Source organism: Panthera leo, chromosome F3, assembly GCF_018350215.1.
Source record: "Panthera leo isolate Ple1 chromosome F3, P.leo_Ple1_pat1.1, whole genome shotgun sequence".
In the NCBI taxonomy this organism is placed as follows: domain Eukaryota; kingdom Metazoa; phylum Chordata; class Mammalia; order Carnivora; family Felidae; genus Panthera; species Panthera leo.
In genome coordinates, this window is record NC_056696.1 from 44,497,944 (window position 1) to 44,520,191 (window position 22,248).

General features: G+C 44.7%; 1 protein-coding gene across 8 annotated transcripts in view; it reads left to right on the forward strand.

The window, feature by feature from the left end:
- Positions 1–22,248, forward strand: part of SRGAP2 (SLIT-ROBO Rho GTPase activating protein 2) — a 233,808-nt gene that overhangs the window by 77,736 nt on the left and 133,824 nt on the right. For all 8 annotated transcript variants that reach the window (XM_042925631.1, XM_042925632.1, XM_042925633.1 and 5 more), the window contains exon 3: positions 13,095–13,287. In XM_042925631.1, coding sequence (XP_042781565.1) covers positions 13,095–13,287 — 193 coding nt within the window. The remainder of the gene's footprint in view (positions 1–13,094; positions 13,288–22,248) is intronic.

A 22,248-nucleotide genomic window follows, 5' to 3' on the forward strand; every position in this document is an offset into this window, starting at 1 on the left:
CTTCAGGCCTCAATCGTTGTTGCTATGGAGAAATCTGACCCCTATTTTTTTAGAAGTGTTGCTTTTTCTCCACTACTTAAATGATTCTTAAATGGTTCTTTCTTTATAGTTGAAGTTCAAGATTTTAGACATCATATGTCTTGATATTGATCGTTTCATGTACATTTCCTGGCATATGGTACGCTTTTTCTACCTGCAGATTTAGTTCTTTCATTTTAAGGAAATTGATCTGTATTATATTTTTTTGGTTATTTTTTTCTGTCCTGTGTGTCTTCTTTTGTGTTTACCATGAGGATCTTCAGCCTTTTTTTTTTTTTTTTAACATGCCATTAATTAGATTTTTAAAGACCTTTAATTTTGAAAAATTTCAAACTTCTAGAAAAGTAGGGAGAATAGTGTTATCAACCCGCATGTATCCATCGCCTTGCTTCGATAACCCTCAGCTCACGGCCGATCTTGTTTTATCTATATCCTGCAGCCCCCTGCACCTCCCTCCTCACTCTGAAGCAAATACCAGAACGTATTCACCTTGAATATTTTAGTACTTATCTTTGAGAGATAAGAACTCTTTTTTTTTTAACTTAACCACTAATAAAGTTCATCTATTCTGTTTTTAATCCATTTATTATATATATAATGACATTGCTTCATTGTGTTAGATCAGCAGTTTTTTTGCTCCAAAGATCCAGTGGGTGACTGCAGTTGCTGGGCGTCAAAATCAGGAAGGCGAAACCAAGGGGACGAGCGGGGAGCTCTCTCTGGTGTGAATGGTGATATGTTGGGTTGGGCGGTCACAGAAGCTGCATAGACAGGAAGTGCCCACTGTCTCCTTGGCATTCTCGGATTTCGAGTGTCCACGTGAACTGTGGAGGGAATGGGAGGAGGACCCAGAATGTCCAGTTTTTTTTTTTCCAGCAAGAAGTGAAACTTATGCCCTTTCTGACTTAATAATAACCATGAAGAAGGAGCTGAGAGGTTTGAAGACTCTGTGTTCTAGTTCTGTTTTTGGTGGTCATGTGGTTTATTGCCGAGCTTTTTAAATCTGTAGGTCAAGAAATCAGTAGGTCATGAAATGAAATTAGTGGGCTGCAACCAGCATTTAAAAAGACACAGAAAGGGGCGCCTGGGTGGCGCAGTCGGTTAAGCGTCCGACTTCGGCCAGGTCACGATCTCGCGGTCCGTGAGTTCGAGCCCCGCATCAGGCTCTGGGCTGATGGCTCGGAGCCTGGAGCCTGTTTCCGATTCTGTGTCTCCCTCTCTCTCTGCCCCTCCCCAGTTCATGCTCTGTCTCTCTCTGTCCCAAAAATAAAAAAAAAAAAAAAAACAAAAAAAAAAAACGTTGAAAAGACACAGAAAATGTGAGTTTGTGGCATGTACTAAGGATATGTATTGTTTCAGGAAACTTCTGTTTTGTGTATGTGTGTGTGGAGGCGGGGGGGTTGGCTTGTGAAAGTTTGGAAGCCACTAATTCAACTCCTATTTCTATACTTTCTTGTCCAGAAAGTTCTAGGATCAAAGAGCCCATGAGACAGATTTGATTTAGGTGTTGAACAAAAACACACATAGTACGATGTACTTGGAACTGTTCAAATTAGTTTACAAATATTCACTTATAAAATCTCTAAGAGGGTACTATTATCATGGAACTTTTACACAAGGCGACATTGAGGCACAGAGCAGTTGAGTAAGTTGCCCAGAACACACAGCTAGTAAGTGGTGGAGCTGGCGTTTTGAGCCCAGCCAGACGGGTTTCCAAGCAGATTTTGCTCTGCTGCTTCTCCGGGTGAAAGCCTCTCTAGGTGGGGGTATGGACTTCTTCCTGCTCTTGCCTTCAAGAAGAAATGAAATAAATAAAGTGTTTTTAATTAATTAATTAATTAATTTATTTATTTATTATTAAGAATAAATAAAGGTGTTTTCCGACTCCACCCCCCCATATATACTTAAACATTTAGAGCTAAGATAGTGAGAATGAAGACTTTTATTTGTTAAATTGAAGAAATTCAGGGATCCCTTTTATTAACCAATATTGCCAACCTAGAACTGTAGGATTCCAATGTGAAAGATAACCAAACGAGTCCATATATCAGCCTTATGATATATCAGCCTGTCATGATCTGTGACTATCTGGGTGACCTCAGGCAATTAACTAACCTCTGAAGTCAGTAGTCAGTAGTCAGTCCTTCGTCTGTAAAGTGGGAGGGATCGTGGTTGACTTTGGAGGAGGCTTACCGGGCACCAGGCATATTGTAAGTCCTTTGTCTCTTCTACCCTTCATAACAACTCACTGGTGTGGCTGCTGTTACAAGCTCCATTTTATAGTTAGTGAAACAGACTTACAGAGATTAAGTATCTTATCCAGGGACACACAATTAGCTTGTGGCAGAGCTAGAGTTGAAGCTCAGGTCTTTCCGAATGCAGAGTCCTCACTCTTAACCACTCTGCTTTACTGCAAGCTTCCCCCATAGGGATGTTTTGAGGATTAAATGAGATCATGTGCCTTTACACTTGAATAGTGACTCGACTTTCTATGAGCTTGCTTGGCTCATAGTAAGTACTGAATAAATGGTTTCCGTGCTCACTATTGAATGTGTAAGACGTGCCTATGTGTAGCTTTTGTGGAGACAGTTTACCTTTCCAGAGAAAATAAACTGTAGTCAACTAAATCAGTTCTTACAACCAACCAATCGCTTCACATCTATATTGAGTTCTTGAAAAATAATTGGTTAGCTATTCTCAGGGATCTCCTAAGCAGATACTTTCACTGGAATACATTTCATCAAGGAAGGGACTGTCTACACAGCATCTAGAACAGTGCCTGGCACATGGTGAGTATCTTAGTCTGGATTTCTTAGAAAATAGAGCTGGAGGCACAAGCTTACGCTTTATTTGGGAGAGCCATTCCAGGGAAGCCGGAATGAGGAGGCGAGGGAAGTGGAAAATGGCAGGGAAGGAGAGCAAATATAAGGGACTGCTTGTAAACTGGCTACAGGTTCGTGAGAGACTGATGGTTTGTCTTGTGGGACATCTTCAGAGAAATTACGCGAAGCTACTGCACCTCTGAACAGTTCACTGGGGAAAGGATAGAGGAGATGCCATGTGTCTGCTCCATCTCCTATTGGTTGAAGGTTGACTACACGGAGCTTCGGCTCTCCTGTGCTTCTTGGTCACATGGCTGGTGGCCAAGGAGGTCCCTGTGAACCTGTGCCTCAGTGGCAACGAGGAAACCCTGGGCTGGGACTTGAGAGGCACGCTGCACGGGTACAGGGCAAGGCGCCGTCAGGCTGGCCCACTAACAACTTGAAGGACCGGTGGTTCCAGCCGGTCAGCCAGGCAGTTGTGTTCATCTTGGGCGATGTATAAACTGGGTCTGGCGTAGTAGGCTCTTGATACTGATAGACTCCCAACTGCCAAAGGGAACAAACTCTGCCCTGCTTTCTTATTTAAGTGATTTGCTGTTACTGACACTTGCAGATCTCTCTTTCACTCTTGCTCTACTTTCCCATCTCCTCTTCCTATGCTTTCCACCTAAATGGGGGTGTCGCCAGGCCTTGGCTTACTTCTCGTTCATTCTGCATGATTTCTATGGGCCACTGTGTTCACTTGTATAATTAATTTCATACTTCCGTCTGCTTGCTGATGGCTCCCAAATGTCTGTTTCCAGACTTGGCCTCTCCTGGGAGCTCCAGACTGGAGAATAAAACTGTCTTTTCCAACAGGAAGTTCCACAGGTACTTCAAAGGCCAAGTGAATATCCTGGTCCTCCACAGTCATCTTTGTTTATGCCTCTTCCCAGCAACGAACAGGTGCTCAGTCCGTGCTTGTGGAACTAAAACTGGAATAATGTGCTGATACTACGTGCCAAGCTGGATCCTGCACAGAATGAAATAAACCTTCCAGAGCCAGCTCTCTAGGAATTTAGGGTCTGGATTTTAATATTGATCCAGTTTGTTTTCAGTTCGATTGTGTTGGAGGCTTGAGCAACATACAGTTTACCGTTGTCCATTACTGTCGTGAACGTTTGGTCTTTTGAGGATTTGATTGGTAGGAGATTGCTTGGGTTTTGACTCCCTTGTGCTACCCTTTTGCAAGACTCTCCTTACCTTGCTTTGTTCACGTTTATAGAGCTTTTTTGAACCTTGGTTGTATCTGATCTGCATCTTGCTCCCCTCTCTGCTCCTGACCCCCATCTCACCCCATACCCTTTTGACTACGGTGTGGCACTCAGAGCCTGCTGACCGGATCTGCCCATTCCTACCTCCTTCCCTTTGCTTCCCATCCTCTGTCACCGTTATATCTCCATAAATCCTTCTCAGCTCAAGGCCCCAAGATGGGCTCAAGTCCACACTGGCTTATACTGATCTCCTCCTCTCTGAGCATCTCAGCCATTAGTTTGCACGTAGCATGCACGGACTTATCCTGTTGAATACTTTTGCATTTAGTTCCCTTATTTTCCAATCCCTTTTGGATTGTAAACTGCTTGAGAGTAAGACAATGTCTTATATTTTCTTTTGTGGTCCAGTGATTCATCACTCAGATCTTTGCACAGAGGCAAAGATTTGCTGGATTTCTTGGTTGATTGCTGTGGTCCTTGAGAACCAACATCTAGTTAGCCTTCAGCAATAAATCAGGGCCATCAGGTGGCATTTCCCAGAGGAATTGTTGGTCATCTCATCACATTAATACAAGTTAATTCTGGACTTTGGACTGCAGGGATTTTGTTGCTTAAACATCTCAGGCAAGGCCTGTGAGCTAAAATTACTACTTTGGCGTTCGATGTGGCAGCTTGTTCATTTGGGAGCCTTTTGTCTTTGACTTTCTATTGAGTCACTTGAGAGAGCCAAGGTGGCTTGCCAGAGCAGTCGCCATGATTAAAGTTCATTGAGACATTCCCCTTCACATCCTCCTGCCCCACTGGCTTTACGAGGTTCCTTTGTATATCTTCACTGGAGGGCTTGCAAGTTAATGGATGACTGCGTGTCCTTTGGAAACTCTTAGGGCCGTTTTTCTCCTCTTCCTTCCCACTGGCTGGTTTCTCTTGGTCTCCAGGGCTGTATGCATTGGTTTTCCGTAGTGTGAATGTAATACAAGGGGAGGGGAGGTTCTTTCTTTAATAACTTTGGGATATTCTACAGCATGGGGCAGACAGTTTTGAAGATGAGCAAACTTAAATGTTCAACAGAGAGAACTGTAGTCAAAACGAAAGCCAGGGAAACCAGGACTTCACTCCCACCTTCCTCTTCCTGCCAAGATAACTGTCTTACCTTTGAATCCAAAGGTCTCTCATCTGTCCCCTTTGCTCACCACTGCCTAGGGAGCGATAGTATAGAATCACTAGCTTTGGGACCACTGGCTCTAAAGTGTGCATTATTTCTAATGGTTAGAGTAGGTACGGACAAGGATTTTTCCACTCATGGAATTCTCCTGCTCATGTTGACTTCTGTACCGTTCAGCCTGGATTGCTCATTAATGCTCACTCCATCTCTTAATTTAGAAGGTATAGGAATCCATCCAGCAGACCTCCTCTGATCTTCCTTCAGCTCTGTTTTCATCATGACACACACTTTCACTAGCTCCGTTTCTGGCTGCTGGAAATCTGAACTCCTCTGTTTGCTTTTGAAGCTACTGCTGTGTACCCTTATCTCTGACCGGGCCTCAAGGTACCCTTTGTTCTAGCTAAGCCATCCTCCTCACTACCTTACAAAGAGGTCATGCTCGAACATTCCCATCTCTTGGCTTATATGTTCCTCTGGAATATTGTCTCTTCACCCTTCCATTTCATGGGTAGATGAAATTCTACCCACCCTAAGGATATGAGTTCAGACTTTGACTTGCTCCCTTCTTCCCCTTCACTCTCTCCTCTCCCTTCTTCCGTCCACAAATTTGAAGGCCTGCCAGATCTTGTTCTGGGTCCCAGGAGTATGCTGGTGAACTGAACAAATTCTTCAAGGATTTTAGTCTTCCTCAAGAAGCCTTGTTTTAGTCATTTTAGTCCTCACTGCACTTTCTGAGTCCTCAGAACTTATACTTGTAGTATTGATTCTTAGTTCCAGGTATACAACATACAATATACAGCAACATAAAAATTTATGTAGTATGACATCTAGCAGAAATATCTATTAAATAAATATCTAGCATCATTTATGTAATATAATTTATGTAATATATTAATATATAATTTTTGAAAATGTATATTTAAATCCTATCTTCACAATCAGATTATAAGTTTCTTGAGTGTAGGGAACTTCATGCTTCTGAGAGCTTCAGAATCCCTCACTTTATTCATTCGGACTTCATTGGTTCCAAGGAACCAAAAATGCAAAGCAAACTATTTTAAGCAAAAAGTGAATGTGTTGGCTTATGAGACTAAAAGGGCCAGGGATAGGGCTGGCATCTGGCCATGACTTGATTCAGGGGCTTGAGTTTCCTTTTCCCATTTCTCAGTTCTGTTTTCTCCGGGTCAGCTCCATTCTCAAAGATGCTTTCCAGTCATGGTGACGAGATGGCACCAGCAGTCTCAGATTCTCATTGTCTTCAGGTCTTAAAGCTCCCAAACAAGGCCTGCAAGTAACGTTCGCCATCTTTGGAGAGGGCAGAGGTGGAATCAGCTTTACCAAAAGCACACGGACTGAGGGTCAGGGAGATTATATAGATGCAGGGAAGGAGAAACAATAAGTATCTGTCACATCCACGTATTCTGGAAGCTTAAGCTATTGTCGGTTGGTTGCTTGGATTAACTCATGTCTAGCTCTTTGTTGTATTTAATAGGGTAAAGTAATGATGAAAAAGTCTACCAGTCACTCTTTGAGGAAGAATACTTGCTGTTTTCTGCTTCACCGAAAATAGCTTGCTTGTCTTTTCTCGCAACAGCGACTGCTCATATATAAGTGATAGTGGCGATCATTGAAAGAAATGGTAGAGCAGGTAGACTGGAGCTGATATAGGTCTCTTTTTTCTCTGCTCTCATATCGCTATGTGCATACCTCGTAGTTCACCTTGTTTGCTACAGGTGTTTCACTTGTTTCTTCTCTACGACCAGGCTAATTTTGAGGAAGAACTTCTGTCTATTCTCGGAGGACCTGGAAGGTGCACAAATAAATTTTTGATAAGAGTAAGTAAGAAAGGACATGGCTTCAGGCCTATATCTGCAGCTAAAATAGCTATGTGATCCCCGGCAATTCCTTTTCCTTCTCTGGTCTTTGATTCCATCATCTGCCCACCAAGGATTTTTAAGGGCCCTCCCGTTACTGAGTTTGTAGAAAAGCAAACCAGTAGGGTGAAGAGCAGGACTTGGCACGGCATCTCAGCATTTTGTTTCCTTGGGAACAGTTTTGATAGGGGCTGATTACCCTTGCGATAAGAGGTCTTGGTAAGAGATATGGAGGGTAGAGCCCAATGAAAGCCTCGATTGTCTTCTTATATAACACAGGCTGGAAAGGTACTAGGAATTAATATTCCTGAGGTGGCTGAGGTGACATCATGTGTTTGTGAAAGGACTAAAAGCAGGTGAGGCAGATTTTGTGGAAAAAGACTGGCAGTCAATCTGAGCTCCCAGTGGGGAACATGGGCTGATCTCATGCTCTGTGTTCTGAACAGAACCTGTGGGAGTCATAGCTCCCGTCCCTTAGCTGCCAGCCCATCAAGGAGAAGGGGAGGACCTGTGTTACTCTCCTGAAAGATTACATGTTTCTCTCTGCCTGCCCTCCTATCCTCATTTTCTCCTCAGAAACGTGGTACTCATAAGGAGGGGGTTTTGTGTGACTTAATCGGAGATGACTCCTGAAGAAAGAGATGAATTTTGAAAGAGGGGAAGAAAGGGACTAATATCTCTGGATCGAAAGCAGCAGACTGAACAAAATTCCCCTACACCCTGCTGACTGGTGAATTCCCTGGGTGTTCTCTGACGTGAGGACATTTTTCAGAGGACTGCATTGCCTGTGTTGGCAGATGTTATATAATTTAGAGTCTACACGATTGTAAGTGTGGGAGGGCCCTGACTGTTTTTGTTAAACGATTGGTATCCTATTAGGGCTAGTTTTTCTTCCAATTTTATCCTTCTTGTGACCCTTGATCCTCTTTCTAAAACGGAAATGAGCTTCCTTTTCACTCCCAGGACAGGTATAGTTAGGATCTCAGCTGTGGCCAAGCATGGACAAGGAGTCTGCACTTTCCAAGGGAAGCTTTGTTGGATGTGTCTGCTGATCCCGTATCTGAACTCATGCATAAAAACATTCCTTGCTTGGTTTTGACTTGACACCCTCCAGAAATGATGGAACGGTGATCTGCCAGTAGAGTTCAGTGTCATGGCCAAGCTTGAGATCCAGAGGGGCAGTTTCCAGGATTTGCTTTAAGAATATTCAGTGCAGAACTGAGACCCAGCGCATGCAAATGGAGAAATGGAGACCAAGGGTTCCTTCCTCTTTCTGGTGCCTGTCCGTTGGGGCCATTTTCCCCTTTGCTGGCAGGATGGTGCTCAAAAAACATGCTATTTGGTGGAGTTAAATTTTTTAAATGAGATGTAATTGATAAACCATAAAATTCACCCTTTTTAAAGGTATACAAATTCAGTGCTTTTTTTAAGTACATACACCAAGTTGTGCAACCGTCACCACTATCTAATTCCAGAACAGTGGGGTTAAATTTTGACTTGGATCTTTGAATGAGATATCAACCAAAGGTCAATTCTGGTTTTCAGGAAACTAGTTCTAAGGCTTTGGTTCTTTTTGCAAGGGAAGCTACAGAAGTGTCATTTAAAAAAAAAAAAATGTAATAGAAAAAAGAGTCAGAGGACGTGAAGTTTTCTTCGGCTTGTTGTTTGACTCCTTTCATCTGACTGTCTTTTTCAGTCTTTGGTCTTTGGGTTGGGACTTATCCCCATGGCTACGTTATAATAAAGAATATCCAAGGCAAAAGCAGTAAGACTGGCTTTGCCTTCTTTTCCTGTCTCCTCTTTGTCAAGCCACGTCTCATTAGGGCAGCGCGTGGGCCTGTTCTGTTCTTTGGTACCATCACCCACCATCACCGAGCTCAGGGTCTGACACACAGTAGGAGCTCAGTAAAGATCTGATGAATAAAAGGCTGTGTTAGGTGCCCAGGGGAGGTCGTTTTGGCATTATCAGTCAAAGCTCGTGGTGACCTTTGTACTTTGGCTTTGTGGATGGCCATGGAATCCATTCGCACCCTGAGATACAGCTGCTTCTAGAAAATGAGAGCTTGATTTCTTCCTGTGTAGTGCTAGCGGCAGAACCGACAAGGACGCCCTCATCCCCAGTTCCCAGGAATGCTCATCCAACTGTAGACTGGATTTCTAAAGCCTTCTCGAGTTGGTATGGCCAAGCACAGTGTGGGTGGTGTGAGTGTGTGTCTTTGAGTGTGCACCCGCATGCACGTGCGTACTCGCCTAAGCACACGATGGAATTGTGAAGAATTCCTCCGTGTTTTTATAAATCGTCCCTTTCTTCTTTCTGCCCCTGTAGTTTATTGGTAGGCCAGGGTGCAGAAGGGCCTCCAGCCTGGGCACAGGGCCCAGGCGAGCCAGCCTTCAGTGGCCTATTGTTTTCGGCCCCTTATTGCATGGACAGAGGGCTGGGGCTGGCACAGCTGCCTTCTTGGGGACCATTGTTTGTCTTTTTGCAGCAGCAGCAGCAAAAGTCTGAAGCAGCACATTTTGCGCTGGACAGAGCAGCCATTCTGTTTTAGAGCTGCAAGCCTAGAGATGGTGGTGGTTGGAGTCTCCCTTCCGTGTCTGCGTGGATGCCCTGAGGGTGGAGACCAGGGAGGCTTCTCCTTCTAGGCAGGTTGCAGGAGAGGGGAGATGCTCAGTGGAGGGTTTCACAAACCAACCACAGTGGCAGGTGGTATCTGTTAGCAGAGACTCTTCTGTTCCTGGATCGGGGGTGGAATATCATTGCGTTCTCACTTTCTCTGGCCTCTGGGGATATTGGCAGACCTCAGCGTGTGCTCCCAGGACAAGGAAAGCACTTCCTCCAAAGTTGTCCTGTAGAGTAGATCCAGGAAGCAGGGAAGGGACCCAGCCCAGTTGTGGACTAGTTGAAACATGGGCTAGTTACCGAGTCAGTGGTCTAGTCCAAACTTGATTCTGAATCACCCCCCGCCCAGCTGGAAGGTCGAGAAGGGGATGTTCCGGGGGTGGGAGCCATAGACACTGTAATTTACCCAGAAGTACTTTCAGAGACTCCAGACTTGTGTTCTGTTTCTTTTGTTTCCCTGACCGACCCACAGTCAGCCTCTTTGACAAGTTAGACAAGCCTTAATTTAGCTTCAACCCCACTTGCACCTAATTGTATGACCCTTTGGTAAATGACTTAACAGGTCTTATTTCATTTTTCTTACCTGTGTTATCAGGATAACTGGGGAGACCTAATGGGATACTTGTGGAGATTAAATGAGATGATGTATGTAAAGCCCCGTAAAAGGTGTTCGGTAAACACATGCTCCCCTTCTCTCAGGATCCCTGAGGGGATGCCTAAGGGCGGGGTGCACTTTGTATTGTGCTGCCCACTAGAGGCACCTGAGAAAGTCAGGGTGGAATTCTGTGTTGGTTGGATGTGCTTGGGGGCTTCTTAGATTAATGCACATATTTCAGAGGCCTCCTATAAAGTGCTAATTCCTGGACAGGACAACCCTGGGGTGGCCTATCTCTGGAACTTCATAGGTATCGTGGGAATTTGCCCAGCCCCCTCTTGTTTTGGTGGAGGGTGGGCATCATCCATTCTATGGGGTTCCTTTCCGCTCTCCTGGTTAGTGAGATTATTGAGGGGAAGTCTTGGGTGAATTATAGGGGACTCAAAGGGGGCTGACAGCCCCTTACCCATCCACATCCTCTTGCAAATCTGGGACTGACTGGGTGGGCTCTTTGTCCTAAGATGCCCTGATTCCTCCTTAATGAACAAGTTGTAAGTAATATCATTGAGCATTGTGAACGTGATCTCCACCCATAGTTTGCCCATCCAGTGGCTACTACTGCCAGCTTCTACTTCTGCCTGTCGATAGCAGAAGGGGTACAGATGCCTCTAGGAATAGTTTTGACAAGGGCTGTTGCCTTTAAGAGGCCCCGAAACCCCTGGCAAAAACTAGATGCCTGATATGCCCTCTGCAGCTCTTCCTCCCAACACCCTTGTAATCAGACTCCCCAAAAACACAGAACAAGAGAGCTTTGATGAGTGATGAGGTAGGCGGCTTTTCTGCTCAGCCTTCTGTCTGCTTGAAACAATCCTCCGGTGCTCAGTTTCAGTTCAGGTAAGGTTACTGTAAGGTTTGATTGGCATTGGCGGTTGGCGAGGGGGAGGCATGGGGATGCAGAGGGTGAGAACCGCACTTAGAGATCACCCGAGATCACCCATGAAGTACCAGATACTTATGCTACATTCTGATATGAGTAAAAACAGAGACAAAAATGAAGATAAGGATAGATTACGGACCCCTAGCCACTTCAAGGCAAAGCTAAATGTGCCATTTGCCTATCCATCATTGTTTCGTAAGCGTGGTGGGCAGAACTTTCAACATCAGAGCTGTGATCCTGGCTTTGCCTCTGGTTTATCCACAGCTCAGGTGAAAACTCTAGATCCCCCCATCACCCCTGCTCCCATGCATTACATAGCATAGGCAGAAAGCATTGTTATAACCCTGCTATTATGGAAATGAATTTGGAGCGTGCATAAGGAAAGGCATAATAATATAGGTGCTCTTTTTTCCTGGGACTGGAGTCATTGCCACAAGCGAATGCACTGGAGCTGAGCAGGCTTGCAGGGAAAGGGATAAAAGAAATGGCTCCATTGCGGCTCAAACGGGGATTGGGATATAACTTCAGCAGGATGTGCACTGCAGGCCTTCTCTGAGCTGAAAAACAGTCTGGTTTTGGCATGCTGCTTCTTGCGGGTGCCAGGGCTCTTGTCAGTAACAAATACTGTATTGCATTTGAGGCAGATCTGGTTGCATCTGGAGCTACCATTGCTGCGGTCCCAGAGAGGGTGTTTGCTAGCCCTGTGTGAGGACTCTTGGCTAGGCAGAAATCTGTCAAGCTAGAACTTCACCTGAAACATGTCTAACTTTGACACAGCAGGGGCTCTGAGCATCACTGAGGATGAGGCAACCGCTGTATGAGTGATATTTGTTGAGAACAAATGAACTTCTTGAAGATTGATTGACATTCTGTGATTGGAAACTATGGAATCTGATTGACAGTGAAAGAGTTGCTTGCCTAGAAGTCTGGTGCTTGTTTCATTCTTGATTGCCACTAGTTGACCTTGGGCAGGACCCTGTCTCCATTAAAATATCCTGACCCTCGCCCTCCCTCTTGGAGATGTGGAAAAACTTGTGTTTATGTATTTAGTTTTTAAGTTTATTTATTTACGTTTGAGAGAGAGAGAGCACGAGCTGGGGAGGGACAGAGAGAGGGAGACATAGAATCCGAAGCAGGCTGCAGACTCTGAGTTGTCAGCACAGAGCCCGACGCAGGACTTGAACTCACGAACTGTGAGATCATGACCTGAGCCAAAGCTGGATGCTCAACCGACTGAGCCACCCAGGCTACTTGTGGAAAAACATTTTGAAATGATGGGAGAAAGTATAAAAAGTAGGAGCTTGGGCTCTAGAGTCAGTCTCTCTGGTTGAATCCCAGTTACATTACTTTAATAGCTTGACTTCCTTAAGAGTCAGTTTTCTCATCTTTAAAACGGGGATGAAAGTAGTACCTTCCTAATAGGATGGAGATAAATCATTAGGCTCTCAGCCAAACAGAACCCAAATTCTGGCACTGTGCCAGAAACACAGTAAATTGCTCAATAAATGGTAACTGAATATTAAGTGTCTAATAAGCAGTTTCTCTTAAATGATTCAGCAGACTCCTGGTTCCAGGTTCTTCAGGGGTCCAAAAAGAGTTGGTGGAATTTTTGGAGGTGCTTCCTATCATATGGCCATTTTAAGCTTTCGGCTTGTTATTTTATTTTTTTCCGTTAAAGGCATTAAGTTCCCACCTGAATGGAAGGGGTCAATGTTAGTGTGTATGTATTTGGTTTTGTTTAGTTTTGTTTTGAGGGATTCCACCTGACTGGCCGGCCTGGTTTCTGTTGCAGAGATCCGCACTCAGCTCACAGAGCAGATGAAATGCCTGGACCAGCAGTGTGAGCTCCGGGTACAGCTGCTGCAGGACCTCCAGGACTTCTTCCGGAAGAAGGCCGAGATCGAGATGGACTACTCTCGCAACCTGGAGAAGCTGGCCGAGCGCTTCCTGGCCAAGACGCGCAGCACCAAGGACCAGCAGTTCAAGTAGGGGCTCTGGTTGTTTCGTGCGGAGACCTGAGACGGGGCTTGGGGCGGGAGGGAGGCAGGGTGTGCCGCCTACACCCTCCTGCATTCACGACGGTGCCCCGGGGACTTCAGGTTGGCTGAGGGCTGAGAGCCCTCTGGGACTTCTTTTCCAGATTGGTCTTTCGTGCAGGTCAGGATCCTGGAGAGCTCAGAAGAGATGATGAACTGTGCTGATAATAACAGCACTTTCATAGTTCTTCCTATGTGCTAAATGTGGTTCTAAGGGTTTTTATATGTATGTTAACTCATTTAATCTCCCCGGCAAGTTAGTATGTTGGTTGTTGTAGTCTCCCCAACTTACAGATGAGGAAACTGAGTCATAAGGAAGTTAAAGAACTTGCCTTAGGTCTCTCTCTCTCTCTCTCTCTCTCTCTCTCTCACTCACACACACACACACACACACACACACACACACACCCCTCGTACATCAATATCAATCAATATCAGAGCTGGGATTCAAACCAAGGCAGTCTGAAGTCTGACTCCAGAGTCTCTCTCTCTCTCTCTCTGAATCTCTGAGTCTCTCTGAATCTCTCTGTCTCTGTCTCTGTCTCTCTCTCTCTCTCTCTCACACACACACACACACGCACACACACACATTCACACACTCCTAGTACATCAGTAGCAGAGCTGGGATTCAAACCAAGGCAGTCTGGCTCCAGAGTCTGTGTTCTTAACCATTTCGCCAAACTGTCTTTAACTGGAAGAAATGAATGATGCTCTAGCATACATCTGACTCATTGCCCAGACAGTTGCAAAGGTCTATCCCTTGCATAGTATTTTATGCAAGTGACCCATTCACTCTGTTCTCACTGCTATTGCTGTAGTTTAGATCATCATTATTGCTGTCTGAATGATTGCTTTACTTACTGTATCATCTGCAGCAGAGGTTCTCAACTCTGGCTTCATATTAGAATTCCCTGGAGAGCTTTTTGAAAATGCTGAAATCTGGGCCCCCTTCCAGAGCAATGAAGTCAGAATCTCTGGGAGCAGGGCCTGGGTAACAGTATGGTGTAAAAGCTTCCCAGATGATTCTAACGAACAACTAGTGTTGAGGACCACAGTGTACAGCTTCTCCCTGTTCCAACCTGCCTGACCCACTGTTATCACATTTAGTTTTCCTGGAACACACTGGGGATCCCGCGGTTTCTCTGTGCAGTGGCTTCCCACTGTCTGTGTTCTTGACACTCAGCGTGTGGTCTCCCAATATCGGCACCACCTAGGATGCTGGGAATGCAGAATCTCAGGTCCTGCTCCCAGATCTACAGCGACAGGATACTCAGGTGATTTGTGTGCACATTGAAGTTTGAGAAGTGCTGCTCTGTTTACAAGGGTATACACTCTCTGGCTTGTTCTTTGAGCCCCTGTACATCTGACCTGGACTAGCTTTGCAACCTTACTTCCTGTTGTTTTTTTCCCCTACTATACCATAGCCAAACAAAGCATTAACTCCAGTGGACCTTTGCCCATCCTGTCATTTGAACTTAGGTACCCATTGTTCACATCTATGCATGTCAGGGACATACCTGTTTTAAGAATCATGTTCCAAGAAGCTTTCTTGATTCTCCCAGAAGAATGTTCTCCCTTTTCTGAATTCTTACAGCATTTTATTTGTTCTTTTATTAGGGCAGTCAGCACCGTCTGCCTGATATTATCTTCTCTTAGTGGACTATATAAGCCTTTCTGATTCGTTTTCCAGTCTCCCATAGTGCCTAGTGTAATATGTGGTATATAATAAATGCTTACTAAACATTATTGGATGAGTAAATGAATGAATGAAGTTACAAGTGAATGCCAAGTGTGTCTCATTTTCCTCCATTTTCTATTTTTGTTTATCATATCACCCTAATAATTTGGGACACAAATTATCCTTAACAAACCAGCTCTGGGCAATGACTATGGAGAGGCTAAGTTTGAGGACAACACGTGACACTCTCAAAATAAGCCAGCATGCGAATTTCCTCCACATGTTTTGTCCTCAGAGCTCCTTAGCTTTCCCAAGTTCTGTTCTCTTTACATAAGCAATCCTAAGGGAATAAAATGTTATTTTAGTATATGATGAACGAAGATTTTGGAGAGAAATCATTTGCTTTAGAAAGAGGGGACTCAAAGTTGGATTTATTCTGTTGGTAAGCTACTCCTTAAAATCGCATTTGATTTTTAGGACTATATCATATTTTCAGCTCAAGGACATATTTGCTACAAATTAAGGTACAGATGTGTTCATCTGTAAGTCAGCTGAATTGCTCTGATTAAGATCACATGCAAGGAATAGGGTGTTTTCTCCAAAGCTGGAAGAATTGAATTCCCTTCTCACAGAGCCTGGTACCTGGCTTCATTTTCCCCCAAACAACTAGTGGGTATTTATTAAGAGCCATCTGTGTACTCTGTATTGTACAGGCATTGGAAAATACAAGGGAAGTTTATTGTGTGTCTCCATAGGGGGCCATATCTGGCTGGGGAGGAAAGATTTTTAATACAAGAAGCAACTAGAGAGTAAAGCAATAATGATCTCATTAAGAAATCATAGAAATCATTGGTTATGTGTAGAATATAGACGTGATGAGAGGTCAGAGATAAATCATCAGAGAGACACATAAAGGTAATGGAATAGTCGGGAGAGTTTCCATGAAGCAAGTGGGACTTAGGCTAGGCTTTAAAGGTAGATTTGTGTAGGAGAGAACCACAGCACGTGCAGGTGAGAGGAAGCAGGAGCGTTTGCTGGTGAGGGGGTACAGGGACCAGTGAGGGACCCAGCTTCATTAAAAGGAAGTTCCTTTCCCATTCATTCAACAAATGTCCATCACACATTCCTCGAACTCCTTCAGTCCAGACACTGGGCCTTGGGACATAGTGGTGAGCTAGCGCTGTCTCTTGCATGCGGCACTTACAACAGGATGAGGAAACGGGCATTGAACAAATCGCACAGTTGGATCAGTTGAGGTAAGTGTTGAGGAACAGAAGTACAAGGCGCTAGAAGAACTTGTAAGGGGGACTTCACTCCTTTTGCTGTCACTGTATGGCTAGTTTACTTTAATAACTTCCTGTCTGATCTCTTGAGTAGCAAGCTATTTACCCAACAAACCCCTTTTAAGTACCTACTGGGTGCTGCCCTCTGCGCTCATTCCGGTGGAGACTCAGGTGAACTCTGGATTCCTGGCTAACCGAGAAGAGAGACACGTGGCAATGTCACGAGCAAAGGGCTTCAGTAGAGGTCGGAGCGAAATATTATGAGAACAGAGATATTTACAAAAGCAGTGGAAAACAAGTTTAGGTAAGTGGAGTAGACACCAAATAACAGCTCCGTGATAGACAGGCAGAGGAGTTCAGGTTCGACGCGACAGCATGGTAATGAGGGCTCTCGGTTCTTGAGTGGGGAGAGCAGGAGGTAGAGTTTCTGTTCCTGTAGGAGAAGAGGAAACAGCGCGGGACTATTGGCAGCCTTGCCGTGTTCGTTTATGATGTGTAACGGGGTGGGTGTGTAAAAGATCATGTCCACCCACCATACAAAGTGCCCCAAGTGCAGGGGGAAGAGACATTTCTTCAGGTTGGGGACTGGGCGGAGCTTCATGGAGGTGAAGTTCGTGGATGGGAAATGGGAAAATACAAGTGTGAGTGCTAGGTGCTGGTCCAATGGCTTGAATTCAATCGAGACAGTGTAGAAGTTGTAGAAAGAGGATAGAAAGATGGGGGAGGAGGCATTTCAGGCAGAGAGAACGGGGATGGTAAAGGCACAGAGCTGGAAAAACGAGGCCAGTGGGTAACTCATCCGTTTTGCTGAAGAGCAGAAATAACAAATGCAATCGTGAAATAAGCTTGGAAAAATTGGTAGGGGCTTGATCACAGTGGTCTGGGAACACCAGGTGATAGGGTTTATTCTGTAAGCATGGGGAGCCATTGATAGTTTTTGAGCAAGGAACATAATTGTGGCTGTGCTTTGGGAAGGTAACTATGGCAACACTGCATAAGATCAATCGGAGGGGAGAGACAGGGTAGCAGGAGGCCTGTTGAGGAGTTATGGCCGTGAGCCTAAGGTTAACATGGGCCTAACCTGAAGTCGTGCCCTCGGAAATAGAAATGTGAGGGCAAGAAGCAATCAAACTCAGAGAAACTAGGACAGAAGAAGGGCTGTGGGTGTCCTGGGTCTCTGGAGTGGTAATTGTACTGTATTTTCATTCAGCTGGTGCAGTGTAGCCTCGATTTTGCTGACTCTAGGGCTGATCCCTAGAATAGTTCATTCTCTGCCCAGAGCGTCTCAGCGGGCACTCGTCACCTCCCCCGGAGCTGTAGCAGCTGTTGGCCCAGCAATGCCATGGATTTGTCTCTCTGTGCTGCCAGGAGAACAGCTGCCAGCGGCAGCTCTGGACAGACGCGTCTTAGGGACCTGGAAACTATTCAAGTCGGCCTGGGGTAGGGTGGCCAGGGCCAGAGTCCGTCTATATGGACCCGCCGTGCCCTTTTCCAGACCAGTGTCTCAGCCTGGCTGGATCTCAGCCTCTCATGCTCAGTTTGGTTGGTTATTCAGTTACAGTTTTAAGTGACTACATTTAGGGACACACATTGCTGGACTGCTTTTTTTCTTTTTCTTTTGGACAACTTCTTACCCTGGAAGCCATTAGCCTGTCACTCTTTGGCTTTGCTTCCTATTCTGCTTTGCTCCTGCTCACCTTTTGTCCTCTCCCACACTGTGCTCTGTGCAAACACCCTCATTAAAGCCCACACAGCTCTGACTCCATTGCAGAGTCTGACCCTGTGGTCCCATCACGCTCCTTCTCTTCCCCCTCCCCCACAGAAAGAGTGAGAGATGCTGCAGATAGAACTACATAGTGTTTATTTGATTCCACCGTATTCTGCTTTGTTTAAGATAGGGAACATGGCTTCCTCCATCCGTTTGAATTGTGGGTGAACCCTCTTCATGTCTGAAATTCTATCCGCCCGGTTTGATTAAGAGCAGAGATAAAATACTATGTGAGGGTAGGAAGTCTTCCTAGGGAAGATGTTCTTGCATTTTCTTTGGCTCTTTGAAGAGTATAAATGTATTCCTATTTGTTGCTGAGCCTTTGATTGTCTCTTTTAAGTGGAATCTGTGTTAATATTGCTCAGCGGGACTCTAATTGATAATGCCTTGGCTGGTTTTTTGTTGGTTTTTTTTTTTTTTTTTTTAACATGGACTTGCTGTAAATTACCTTTCAGTCTTAGCTCACTTGGTTTTGATCTCCTACTTTTAATGGCTCAGTTCTTCTTCTTCTTTTTTTTTTCCTGTTGAGTCTTTAGAGGAATACTCCTACATTGCTATCCTGCTGTGTTCTTTCCAGAGACCTTATGCTACTTTAAAACCCACTGCCAACATTTTTTCTGTCTTTCTTCCAGCTTTTTATTTTTCTCAATAACAAATATTTGTTGAATATTTTTAAGGTATTGTTCTAGACTCTAAAAGGAGGGAGATCCAAAGAAATAGAAGTCGTGGTTCTTTCCCACATGACTTTATAGTCTAGTCAGGGATAAATTGTACCTAAATACAATAGCAGAACTTCACTATAAGGCAACATGTGGTAAGTACCAAGTGTGTGCTATAGAAGGGATGGTGCACAGTTCGAAGGGTCAGGAAACTTCCAGGGAGGAAGTGGAATCTGAACCAGACATTGAAGAAAATGGACAGGATTTTGATAGACGGAGACAGAGGCAGAGGGAGGATGTTGTAGGCCGGGAGGGGCACAGCAGGAGGAAAATACAAAGCACCAGTGAGTAGACTGGTTTGGCTGGTTAACAAGAGTATATGGAAGAATTGGACAAAGGTAGACAGGACCATATTGTGGAGGGCCTTGACTTTTGACTAAGGTTTGGTGCTATGCAATAGACACTGGAAACCACTGAAGGTTTGAATAGCTAGTTGTCCAAGCCGAGGCATGAACTCTGCTTACAGAAGATTGACCTTAACCTTAATGGTGGTGAATTGCTAAATGACTGGAAACTTGAGACGGTGACACCAGTTGCCACAGTATATAATAAAGATCTAAATTAGGGTGGGATGGTAGGAATGAAAAGAATAGAAATTGATCCTTTGGACCATTTAGCAAATATGTGTTGTGTTCTTACCATGTAACAGACACATGCCAGGCAGGACAGATACTGCCCCCTGCACTCCTGGAGCTTACAGTCTAGAGACAGATGGAAAACACCTGGTGCAGGAAGAATCTACAGGAATTGCTGACAGATGGGATTCAGGTTTCAAGTGAGCTCAGAAGCACAAAAGAAAGAGGGCTGTGAAGTTTCTTTTGGACTTGGGTGACTGGTAGATTAATGGTGCCTTTAATAGAAATACCGAAGTTAGGAGGAGTTGTTTTTTGAAGGGCATATGAGAGATTTGGTTTTTGGATGTGAAGTTTAAGACACTGGAAGGATATCGAACATGAAATTTTCAATAATTGATAGAAAATGAATAGATGTATTCAGGGCTGAAGTCTGGGTTGTTGGTAGATATTTGGGCATGTTCATAGAGAGGTGATGGTCGAGGCTGTGGCACGTTCTGATTTCCCAGGGTTTAGGGGGAGAAAAGGGAAAACATCTTTCATACTGTCTGTAGTACTCAGATTGCAGAGAATGAAAAGTGATTTAAAAGATGTATTTGTGCGTTCATTCAATTCGCATTTTGGGGACCAGGCATTGCTCTAGGTTAGGGATATATCCAAGACAGTATCCTATTCTCACTAACATGAAATTAGCAGGACATTAAAGGGACACATGGAGAGTAAACCTGCTTATTTGGCTGCTTATGAGTTGTGCAACTACGGGAAGGGAGGTGAGGGAGCAGGACCCAGGTATCTCAGGAATCTGGTAGACATCAACCTGCAATACGCCTTTCAGTGGGAGGTTAGGTACACAATTAATTAGAGAGAAATTCTTGTAGAGTCCATGTTCTTGGCCCTGGGCCCAGTATTTGACTGTGCACCGTCTCTGTGGTTACGTCACCTATTGCTGATGGATTTTTCCTCTGGAGTTAAGCTCAGAGTTGTTCATCAGCCTCACAGGATAGCATTGGGTTGAAAAGCAGAGTCAGTTGGCCATGGAGATTGTTACAGCTGTGATTTCAAATCAGAAAAGGGTGGAGGACCAGAAAGTTCCTCCTTGAGTATGGGGTGACTTTGAGAGGGAAGTAGGAGGAAGCATGAAGTTGCCAGAAGGGAGAACCCCTCACTTCCCGGGACCAGTGTGTCACTCATTCATTTTGGACATATTTGGGAGCTGTTTGTTCCCTCAGGGGAGGTTTTGCCCAGATGTAGCATCTGGTGTTGAGCAAGGATTGGCTTCCCCCTGCCATGGCTCAAGCTGCCTTTATTTAGAAACGAACAAAAGGTCCCCTGGTGACTTTCTTGCTGGCCTGCTCCATACAGAACTTAGGTGGTGGTTGGGTCCTTTTTGGAAGACTTGGGAGCTCTCCTTACACATGAACAGAGCAGGATAGAAGAGACACAAGAAGGCAGTTTGGGGGGGGTGGGCGGTCAGCAAGACAGAGTGCTGGCCAGTCTTTGGAACAGAGAAAGAATTCATTTGCAAGCTCTTCGGGAGGCTTTATAACTTAGCAGGAAAAGCCGAGCGTTTAATCCAGACACATTTAGGTCTGAATCCTGACTCTCCCGCTTACAGCCGTGTGACCTTGAGCAAATCACTTACACCCTTCTAGCTTCCGTTTACTCGTCTATGAAATGCAGAGAGTAATACTTACCTCGAAGAGGTTGTTTAAGGATTGGATATAATATATGTGAAGCACTAGCCTCATGCCTATAACTTACTAAATGCTCAAAAAATGGTAGCTGATGTAATTATCATCGCCACAGAAGGAGTATAGTGTGGTACTCAAGATCACAGGTTCCGGAACCAGATTTCCTGGATTTGCAATCTTAGATTTCCCACTTACTAGCTGTGTGATTTTAGATGAAGGTTCTTAGTTGCCTCAGTTTCCTCATCTGTAAATTGAGGATAATAATAGTGCTCATGGAGTCATTCTGCTGAGTAAGAGAATTAATACATGTGAAGCCCTTAGGACAGCACTTAGTACATAGTAAGTATAAATAGCAATGACTGCTTCGGTACTCAGGAGATGGGACTGAACATAGTTACACTGGGTAAAACCCTGATAGATTAGATTTACCATTCATTTCCTGTGCTGAGTTAAACATTTTTAAAAAAAAAATTTTTTTTTTAATGTTTATTTATTTTTGAGACAGAGAGAGAGCATGAACAAGGGAGGGTCAGAGAGAGGGAGACACAGAATCCGAAACAGGCTCCGGGCTCTGAGCTGTCAGCACAGAACCGGACGCGGGGCTCGAACTCACAGACTGCGAGATCATGACCTGAGCCGAAGTCGGACGCTTCACCGACTGAGCCACCCAGGAGCCCCGAGTTAAACATTTTTTTAAAGTTTATTTATTTTGAGAGAGAGAGAGAGCATGCACACGTGCAGGGGAGGGGCAGAGAGAGAGAGAGAGAGGGAGAGAGAGAGAATCCGAAGCAGGGGCTTGATCCCACAGACTGTGAGATCATGACCTGAGCTGAAATCAAGAGTCGGATGCTTACAACTGAGCCACCCAGGCACCCCCAGAGTTCAGCATTCTTAAACGTGGCCCCAGATGATATCATGTCAGTCTCCCTTTTCCTCAATGACCCCTGTGAGTGGGCCCTTGTGAATGACAAACTCATCCTCCTTCCTGATTTTTATGATGTGGCTGTATTGGCAGGAAATATGCAATTATGTCACATAATTATATGCCCAGTTCCTATAAAAACTCAGCAATTGTACATTTTGTCCTATAAGCTGTCATGTTCACAAAGTGTCATGAGCTACATTAAACCAGGTAGTTAATCCTGGCATGTTACCTTTAGATCCAGACTCATAATCCTCAAGAGGAGGAAATTTGTCTT